This window comes from Nilaparvata lugens, chromosome 7, assembly GCF_014356525.2.
Source record: "Nilaparvata lugens isolate BPH chromosome 7, ASM1435652v1, whole genome shotgun sequence".
In the NCBI taxonomy this organism is placed as follows: Eukaryota; Metazoa; Arthropoda; class Insecta; order Hemiptera; family Delphacidae; genus Nilaparvata; species Nilaparvata lugens.
In genome coordinates, this window is record NC_052510.1 from 42,143,089 (window position 1) to 42,154,382 (window position 11,294).

General features: G+C 32.6%; 1 protein-coding gene across 3 annotated transcripts in view; it reads right to left on the reverse strand.

The window, feature by feature from the left end:
• LOC111056676 overlaps nt 1–10,789 on the reverse strand; it is a 55,162-nt gene extending 44,373 nt beyond the window's left edge. The window contains exons 1-4 of one of the 3 annotated variants that reach the window (XM_022344065.2): nt 10,610–10,787; nt 9,717–9,851; nt 4,701–4,740; nt 713–838 (exon numbers count right to left, since the gene is read on the reverse strand). In XM_022344065.2, the coding sequence (XP_022199757.1) occupies nt 713–838; nt 4,701–4,740; nt 9,717–9,827 (277 nt within the window). In that variant the 5' untranslated portion in view covers nt 9,828–9,851; nt 10,610–10,787. Of the gene's footprint in view, nt 1–712; nt 839–4,700; nt 4,741–9,716; nt 9,852–10,609 lie in introns of all 3 variants that reach the window. The other 2 variants (XM_039432809.1, XM_039432810.1) reach the window with 2 other exon arrangements.
• Between the last annotated feature and the right edge of the window lie 505 nt (nt 10,790–11,294).

Sequence of the window (11,294 nt, forward strand, 5' to 3'; positions counted from 1 at the left end):
AAATAACAACTGTTATATTTTATTAATTATATTTTTCTAAAGTACTCCTTCTTTTATTAAATGAAATGATGATATATTGATTATTCTATTGAATTAAATGATAAATCATCATTGGATAATAATATCTCCATCTAATAGAATGACGATTGGCTCCAGTTACAGTGCTCGGTAACCATCATCACAAAGAACGTTACATTCAAAGATCTGACTGAATGGAACAGGAAAAACCCGTTACTAACGCATGCGCGATACGGTGCTGTCTGAGACAGAGAGTGGTTTGTCGAGATCTTATGATGAGATTATCGAGCGTCTTCAAAACTAGCTCTAAAATCAATTCCCCTCACTAGTTAAGATATACATTGTGACAAGTCATAACTTATGATCACTGTATTACTGGTATATGAAACATATATGTAATGATTTCCTGTAATCTATATAACTTGTGTAAATACTGTATCTTGTGTGAATAAGTGTATCTCTTGTTCTGGTGTTTTTAACTGATGTATTGTATCAAAACATATAGGATTGTGCATAAATTAATGTAGAACAGCAGTAGATAAATAGATAAATGAATGAATAAATTAATAGATGAGTAACTGAATAAAGGAATGGATAAATAGATCAATGGATAAATAAATAGATGAAGTCGCGTTCCACGCTCTTAATACTTCAATACCCATTTCAATCCTCTTATGACTCACTTCCTACTTACCATTTCTTGAAAACCTGTCTGCCTCATTCATTTTATTCTGTAGGTGCTCTCTGGTCACGGGAATGATTGGTATGTTATTCAATGATTCTCGAGAGCCCTCTATGCCCCTTATGCATAAGTAGATTCCTGAGAAAATAATCATACTCAATGGTGGAAAGTGTCAAAGCATGTAGTATATAACCTCATGGGGGGGACATTTTGAGCTTACTCTTTCAAAGCTACTAGTAAATTCTATTAATAAAATATTTCTTTCACATTCAACAAATATACATGAATTTCTTATAGGTGGATTCTTGTACAAATAATTGTTTCTTCAAATAACCGCTAAGGTACGTAAAATAAGGTTAAAATATAATTTAGGGAATTTAATTAATTGAAACTTCCATCAGAGAATTGTATCAAAAAAGCCTGTTATTGTTCAAGTTAATAATTTTGATTGAGAATAGTACTTTTGATTTTATTAGTGATGGAAGATAATTTATTATATTTTTTGTCTAAAGAAGTACTGAAAGTAGAGAAGAAAGTTCTCAGTTATGTTACATTTGAGTTATTGTTTCTGAAGATATATTATTGTAGAGTATTGCTGAGAGTCAGTAAGATAGTCTTCAAATTGGAATGTAATTTTGAATATTATGTCAAGTTTGTGACTTTGTAAAGTTTTATATTTTTCCGACTGTGTTTTCCAATGGTGTTAAGGCTTTCAACTGAACGCTAATTATCAAATTATGACAGAACTTTTGAATTATTTGTGCAGGAAGATTCATCAATTCTGATATATAGTTTGAAGGTAGAAATCCATATCAAATGAGGATTTAAATAATCTGTAATGAATAGATAACTCCTGTTTTAGCTTTTGATGAATTGTAGGAAGAGTTAGAAATGTAGGAAGAGTTAGAAATTAATGCTGTTATACATTCATTTACAGCGGTTCATGTGTGACCCCAAACTAACTTCATGTTCCACCCCTTTAAAATCCAGCTTTAAGACACAACTTCATAGCATCATGGACTCCACGAGCAAGGCATGCTGTAAGAGGTCCCGAGGATGATACCTGACCAGAATTGACGTAAGGCCGTTTCGGGAGACGGAGGTTCCACATCGCAAGATGACTTCCCGACATCATCAACTCAACTCTTAGAAGAAAACGCCGAAATAACAAAATAACATCGAAAAGGAAACACGACGGAAACCATCAACAAAGGTTCAGTGAAACAAAGGGTCATACAAAAATATCAAACAAAGTGCGGATTTGAAATTTGTGTATGGGGTTATCGACGAAATTAGGGTTCTTTGGGTTTTTCTGTTTTGAGTTTTGTTCTGAAATTAACATTTGCAACTGATATTATTTGGTTTGGTGACGTATTAATATCTAACATAAGGATAGTAATGCGCCCCCAGATCAGAGAATAAAGGTAATGTAACGTGTTGAATCTATGATTATTTTTCTCATTCGTGTCAGTATTGTTGATATTTTGTTTGTTTCAAAATATTGCAGTTTTAAAATACTGAACGGCGATTAAGGCAAGCAAAAACTCATTGTAGTTTTCCTGACCGGTTTTCTAACCCGTTCGCCTGCATGAATTGAAATAGTATAGACTCAGATTCATTTTCTAGATGCGCTGGCCTACTTTAAAATTTTAAAAATTTTCTTCAAAATTATTTTTATTTTATTACCTTCATGAAGGTTGTCACGTGGTATTTTAGTACCATCAAATATTTTGAAATGAACCAATGAATTTCAATAGAATTATAAAATGGAAAAGAAAGTTAGACCTAGTCAAAGGATCAACCAACTTAAATCGAATATTATTAGCCATTAAGAGTAATAGTATTATCAAAAATGATAAGAAAACATGTATAATTGTGATTCAACAACTATGAGAATCCATTGGCAAAATTAAAAATTATGAAGCAGCTTACTTATTATTGGGGGATTATAAAAAATAAAAGTTTGCATGTACGTTGAGGTTAGAATTATTTGTTTACATTTTTGAAAAGAATCAGTCGATCTTGAATAAATCGATAATTATTTGAATCAATACTGACCGAATCAGCTGATCACTCGATCAACCAGTATAATAGGTTGAATTATAAAAACTTACTCACAAAAGATGTGTTATTATATATACTAAGGAAGGTCGATGTATAGAAATACGGACAACTATTATTATTGTATAAATATTTATTATAATCTAAAAAGCACGAAAATCCAGAGTATACAAAACTCATATAAAAAACTAAATGTATAGGCTATTGTTTATTAACATCGTATATTGAGATTTATTTATGAAATTATTTCAAGATAAACACTCCATATATTTGTATAAAAACTTTTTATTTAATTTTTTCTATTATAAAGTTGAGGAAGCCCTGATTCTGAGGCGACCAATTGTATTGAGTTTATTAAATTGAAGGCCAATCAGAAAGAAGCTTACAAAATTGTTCTAGGAAGAGAAAAATTTTTCTGAAAACCTCTTTCTTCTGGCTGAAGATCTTGACCTGAGAGGACGCACATAGAGTTTAGGGTTCTTTCTTCCTTTAAATTGTAAAAATTATCAAGCCAACCCCTTTTTTAAATGTGAAATATTCGTATTAAATGTTAAATTATCTGTGAACTCAGTGCTGTTAAAGAGTTTGTAATTGTAATCATTCCCTATAAATATGTCTTCAATTTAGGAAGAAATCTATAAGAAATCTGGACCACGCGTTAGCCCAGCAGAGACGAAAGGAGCCTGCCTAATTAATTATTGAAAATAATTAATTCAATCCACGAGACCGTCAAGAACTTCATGAATGTGAGTGATAAGTCAAACGAGCTCGTTTTAGGCTTTCTACATATAGTGGGGAAATCAATTAAAAGCGCTATTCAAATTGACTTAAATTGAAGAAAAAGTCACAACTTGTTGAGTACTATCACATAGTTCATATGAACATTTTATAAATTTATTTGATATATGTAGGAAGCTTACTTCCATGCATGGCCCGAACTCATATAAAACCCTGAGATCTCATGTTTGAATATTAATTGGTTAATTATTATTTTTGCTAATTGAACAAAGTATATCAAATGAGGATTTAAATAATCTGTAATCAATAGATAACTCCTGTTTTAGCTTTTGATGAATTGTAGGAAGAGTTAGAAATTAATGATGTTATACATTCATTTACAGCGGTTCATGTGTGACCCCAAACTAACTTCATGTTCCACCCCTTAAAAATCCAGCTTTAAGACACAACTTCATAGCATCATGGACTCCACGAGCAAGGCATGCTGTAAGAGGTCCCGAGGATGATACCTGACCAGAATTGACGTAATGCCGTTTCGGGAGACGGAGGTTCCACATCGCAAGATGACTTCCCGACATCATCAACTCAACTCTTAGAAGAAAACGCCGAAATAACAAAATAACATCGAAAGGAAACACGACGGAAACCATCAACAAAGGTTCAGTGAAACAAAGGGTCATACAAAAATATCAAACAAAGTGCGGATTTGAAATTTGTGTATGGGGTTATCGACGAAATTAGGGTTCTTTGGGGTTTTCTGTTTTGAGTTTTGTTCTGAAATTAACATTTGCAACTGATAATATTTGGTTTGGTGACGTATTAATATCTAACGTAAGGATAGTAATGCGCCCCCACATCAGAGAATAAAGGTAATGTAACATGTTGAATCTATGCTTATTTTTCTCATTCGTGTCAGTATTGTTGATATTTTGTTTGTTTTAAAATATTGCAGTTTTAAAATACTGAACGGCGATTAAATCAGGCAAGCAAAAACTTATTGTAGTTTTCCTGACTCCAACCCGTTCGCCTGCATGAATTGAAATAGTATAGACTCAGATTCATTTTCTAGATGTGCCGGCCTACTTAAAAATCCTAAAAATTTTCTTCAAAATTATTTTTATTTTATTACCTTCATAAAGGTTAGGCACAAATATGACTGGAAAATCACTACGGTATGTACTGGAAATTAAAGAGAACTCACCTGTTGCTATGTATTCCTCACTTCCAATATTCACTGAAAACTGCAATAAGAAAAGCTCAGTCACTTATGATTATATTTCACGAGCAGGTGCTTTGAAAGATGTACTCTGCAAGGTGTTTTGAAAACATAAGTGAATCAAATTTTGTTTTATACTATTGTCCCCCTGGGTTGGACTTTTCGCTTTGAACTGTTATGTAGTAAATTACTAATATTATTATTATATAATAATAATCGGTTTAATTGAATTGAAACTCATAATGAAAACTGAAAATTTGAATAAAATATTGAAAAAACCTTTTAAACAAACAACAGAATAATTACAGGATTTGCCTCTAATAGAAATCCTTGAATAACATATAATAATAATATTAGTAGCTTACTGAACCTGAAGAATGGTGTCTCCACACAGAGGGGTAGAGCCAGGCCCGATCATCTGCTTTAGATAGTTCCAGGTCCCGTCCTATCGTAACCGACTGCCAAGAGGCATACATTTTTCAGTCCAATTTTACTTGCCATGAATTTTTACTGAACCTGAAGAATGGTGTCTCCACACAGAGGGGTAGAGCCAGGCCCGATCATCTGCTTTAGATAGTTCCAGGTCCCGTCCTATCGTAACCGACTGCCAAGAGGCATACATTTTCAGTCCAATTTTACTTGCCATGAATTTTTACTGAACCTGAAGAATGGTGTCTCCACACAGAGGGGTAGAGCCAGGCCCGATCATCTGCTTTAGATAGTTCCAGGTCCCGTCCTATCGTAACCGACTGCCAAGAGGCATACATTTTTCAGTCCAATTTTACTTGCCATGAATTTTTACCGTCATCTACACTTTTAATTTTTAACCAATGGATGCTCTTCGATTGTGAAATTTCATGTCAAATAATGGGCTACATTACATTGGTCATTGTATTGATTTTCAAATCCGCAACATTTGTAATCATACAGAGTTGGTGAGAATTATCAGAGCAGCTGGATATTTCTTTCACAAAATTATATGACATTAAGATCCATGCTAATGGAAATCCTATTCGAATTAAAAAACAACTACTTAAGGCTAGTTACATACACATCGATTTTTTGTCGTACGATATTTTTACCGTCCTTATAAATTCTATTAGATTGAACAGATGATTTCAAACATATGATGTTTGCCAAGTTCCGTTTAATCTCATAGAATTCATAGTGACGACAAAATATCGTACGACCAAAAATCGATGTGTGTGTAACGAGCCTAACTGTCACTGAACTTTTGTCCACCATCTTGAATCCGTCATGTAAATCCAACTTCATTCTGAATCCAGCTTCATTTTGAATCCAACTTCATTTTGAATCCAACTTCATTTTTTAAAATGGGAATGTGGTCATTTGGAATATGATATTGATACACAATTTCAAGAGAAAATTGATGGCAAAACATGCATATCAATATCGCAAACTGTTCATCAATGATTTTCTCATTTGAAGATAAATCATACAAAAATGGAATAAATGAATAAATAAATGCTACATTAAAAATGAAGTGTTGGTGAACACCAATAACTACTTCTACTCACAAATTCAACACTTTAAACAAACAAATATTTTCGATCTGTAGTCGTATTTTTCCATTGTCATATGATTTACCAGTGAATATGAATATCTTTGAAACGGTTTGATATTGATGTGCGGTTCTTAAATTCATTTTCTCTTTAATTCTGTTTTCAAATCATGTATCAAAACCTTCCCATTCCGAAAAAGTTAAAATTCAATGTGGCGGATCAAAATTCTGAAGCTACAGAGAATTAGTTTTTTTTTTTTTTTAATTCGAATAGGATTTTCAATAAATCCTTCTGTCAAATCATATCTATGAGGAAGGAAAATTAATAGTAATTTATAAAATATATATAAAATTATAAAATATATAATATATAAAATTATAAGATGTTTCCATAATTTTTATCAACCATGTCGGCATATGTGATTCCATAGAACTCTATAGTGTACTCCGTATAAGTAAATGATTCAGAATCAAGATTCAAAATATCTAAGTTGATAATACCAACGTTGAAGCAACTACGCTATCACAAGTGGTATTATTATTTACGGTTTAAGCGTATGTTACAGACATACAATTGAATATACATGCAGAAAGACGTACGGTAAACGGTAGCGAGTTACAGTAATGTAAGAGTTGTAATTAAATAGGTATGTTTTATATAAATCAGCTGAAATCATATGTGTCCGCGTATAAAGGACTGTCTGTGTGATAACTCCCAAAAAACATAGGATTTCTCAAATGAATTGAAAGATCATTGAAATAGCATGCAATTGATACCAGCTGACTCAATGATAAACCACAATATTTTACTTTCCTTGCCCTACTACCATAGGTAAGGAAAGTATTGCTTTCCAAAAAAAATTAAGGTACCCCAATTTCAAGTTTTCTAAACGTTTCAAGGTCCCCTGAGTGTATGTGTGTGTGTGTATGTCTGTGAACACGATAACTCCATTCCTAATTAACCGATTGACTTGAAATTTCAAACTTAAGGTTCTTATATCATGAGGACCCGACAATAAGAAATTCAATAAAATTCAATTCAAGATGGCGGAAAAAATGGCGGATAATTACTAAAAAACCACGTTTTTCTCGAAAATGGCTCTAACGATTTTCTTCAAATTCATACCATGGATAGCTATAAGCCCTATCAACTAACATGAGTCTCATTTCTGGAAAAATTCCAGGAGCTCCGTAATATTATTGAGAAAAATGGCGGATAATCACTAAAAAACCATGTTTTTCACGGTTTTCTCGAAAACGACTCGAACGACTCTCTTAAAATTCATACCATGGATAGCTATTTATAAGCCCTATCAACTGACATGAGTCTCATTTCTGGAAAAATTCCAGGAGCTTCGTAATATTATTGTGAAAAATGGCGGATAATCACTAAAATACCATGTTTTTCACGGTTTTCTCGAAAACGACATGACCGATTTTTTTAAAATTCATACCCTGTATAGTTATTTATCGGCTCTATTAACTGGAATGAGTCTCCTTTCTGAGAAACTAATGGGGGGTCCACCCCATCATTGAGAAATGGACTTTGTAGCCTCCTTCTCGTGCATGAGGTAGGTAGGTAGAGCAGTTCATAAAAAGAATACATAGTCGAGATATTTCATCTGTAGAACAGCTAGTTTGACGACTTTTAAAAAATATCGAATTTCACAATTTACACAAAGGAAAAAGTACTCTGAAAACAACTAACTATACACATATACAGAAGTCTGATCGTAGTTTCAAATATATTGCCGCCAATCGTCATTATGTTATTCCCCTAAATCATTCTCTTTTAAGAATGAGGCTTTTAGTTCAATGAGCAAGGAAAGTTGTGTGAGTGTACTACACCATATTTTTTGTTATTATTATGCACTTTCAATGTTATTTATCCTGAAAAAAGACAGAGGAATGAGTAATTTTCTCCGTCCAACGAACTCTACATGTGAAAAGGTTCCATGAATACGTAGGCTATTTAAAATTTGAAGCTTTTTGATCAAATTGTTGGATGTTATTGCATAACATACAAACCCACAGACGGAAAACGACTTGGGCGTGGAGTCAAAAGTGAGAACTCCCTAACACATTTCCAATTAAAAGTATTGCTGATATTTGAAGTATCAACAACTGTAGTAATTCACAATGGAGAACTAATTGATTGGGCTTCTATCTTATGTTAATTTGTTATCACAAATACTATTAAATAAATTTGTTTTAATTTCAAAAACTATAATCAATAAATTGACTGATGAAAATGAAAATTTGCCTATAACGCTATCACCATATCCTCGATAAATGAAATAGTTATTTGTGCAACTAGTGCGCAAAGTGACAGTTTGCTGCACCGAAAGAAACGTTTACGCCCGAGCCGTAGGCGAGGGCGGAATGGTTTGTTGAGTGCAGCAGAGGAACTTTGCGCACGTATTTCACATTAAGTTTTTCCAACAGTTACCATTGAATATGAAAAGTGGGTAATTATGGGTAAAATTGCCTGAAATCCATCAAATGTTTTTCTGTGTAATTTTATTATTGATAAAAACCTTAATTTATTGTCAAATTGAATCAAAATGTTGTCCTTGGTTATAATATATAATTAATAAGTTGCTCGTTGTGCTTCGTTGCACCTCTGCTCACTATAGCAGCCCAGTCACTGTTACCAACTTCATTTTGATTTTGCTGCACTGTTGCTCCATATAACCTACTAAGTATTTTGCGTTGGCATGTTGCAAATCTGGAGTGCAGAAAAATTTTTCCCGCACTAGAGCGGAAAAGTGATTCTTTGCATTCTGTAATCAGTGCAGCAATGGCCACTTTTCAACGTAACTGTAGGAAAAATCTTTTTTCAAAATTACAAGTTAATCAGTTCAGTAGTTTAGGCGTGCTGATGATGCATCAAATATGTTATCCGTATCCCGTACATTTATAAGCCAATTTCTTCCTATATGTAGGTATAGGAGATAAAGTTCATCAAATTCCACAATAATGCACAAGAAGCATGTGAATAATAGTAATAAGGCTCCTGCATTTATTGTGTAAGGCTTTTTCATGCTTTTTCCACAGTAAATAAGTATACTACCTTTTTGAAACCTTGTACATTTAATAATTTTTCTACATACTTGCGAGATTTTTCTACGCATTTCACAAGTTAGTAGATTCGTAGAAAAAGCACGTGACTATGTAGAAGAATTTATTATTAAAAGTACTAGCTCAAATATACTTATATTTATCGGAATGAGAAAAACATTAAACCTCTGAAAAAAATGTGGAACTTACTTTTCACATGAGCTTATATGCAATTAATCAGTGTCAATTCAAGTTAGTACAGGTAACATTCAGTGTTACAAGTGGGCCCTATTCCAATGACTTATTATAAATGAGCCATTTCTTCAAAGTACCGGTAGCCCAATAATAATTGACTTTAGAGCTTATTAGAAATTATTAGAAATTATCTAAAATAAGTAGAATTATTTTTGAGCACTTACTCCACCTGAAGTTGCCTCAGCCGGGATTATAATAATTGATGTTGAACAAACAGTGATCATAATCACTGAGAAAAAAGACCTGAATTGCACTATTAGCATTTCACCAGTCATTTCTACAGTAGGTATGTAGGCTATCTGGAATATATTAAAACATTCTATAATGCGAAACTTCACAAGTTTCATTGGAGTTTCCTAATTTCGTCAAATGAAGAATATTATATTTTTCATTTATTTCCAATTTTCATAAATAAGAACTTACAATTTCAAGACAGAAAAATATTATAAGTATCAGTGGAAACGACTCCCACATTCATCTATATATTGCAGGAGAATACATCGTTATGAAATTACATACAACAGGTCATATTATTATAATCATCTTTATCACAATATAATCGGCCGCACCTTGCATTGTAAATTATAACATAGTTTTCCGTGAAAAATCGTTATCGAATCACATATTATACCAATGCTAGAAAATAAAGATAACGCATTCGATTAATCAATTGGAATAAGCATTTGAATGGTGAAGAATCGTTCAAAAACAGATATACCGAAAACCGGTGAAAACTCGATATCACTATGATGGAATGAGATAATTCAGGTGAGTTACTATTAGTCACCCGGCTCTCTGTAGGCTAGAAAACAATTTATAAGAAATCAATATTGTTGAAATTCAGGCTCAGTTTCATCTGCAAGTGGAAGATTGTCATTTAAATTAGATTAGGCACAGGTTCATCTGCAAGTGGAAGATTATTGTTTTCTAGATTAGATCGTTATCAAATCACATCTTACTAGAGAATCATAACACATAGACTATGACTAAGCTATTTTGATGGTAAAAAGGCAACTAACATAATCAGAGCAGGTTATAGTGAGTGGTGAGAGTTTACCTCAAACGTGGAAGGTGAAGAAGTGTTGTGAGAAGTTAGAGTATAATGTATATAAGCAAAGAATGTGAGGTTGATCTTACTAAAACTAAATCGCTGCTTTGGAACCCACTATGAAGGTAACAATTTCCAGTCCTCAAAAATCAGGCCATAAACAACTGAGCTGTGACGAGATAACTCTAGATTTCCATCCAATTCTCCCGTATTATATAGGTGACAGGATGAAAAGCGTTTCAAATGTTGTTTAATCAGTTGTTACATTTCTAGCAGCAGTTTTTCCATTAAATTTAATATTAGTGTCTATATTTCAACAATAGAATAGAATTTTACAGTTATACATATTAAAACAATATAAATTGAGTTTTCCACTTACTTGAATTTGTTCTTCTTTATACTTCATTTCAACGTAATACAAACAATAGAAAAAGAATTTTTCTCTTTTATGATTTTTTTTCAAATTATTTATTTCAATTCACTTTGTCATATGCGAATCAATTCAAGGTCAATAGCTAATTCGAGTTCTATAGGCTTTGAATAAACAAGCTCGATTAATTATCATCACGAGCTGTTCTGCTATTGGAAAATATTCAAGGTCAAAGATAAATAATGTACAGTACACTGACAACTTTTGAGCCAAGCTCTAATTGTCACAAGAAAACAATGCTTTTGTGAGTTCCACTTTGAACAG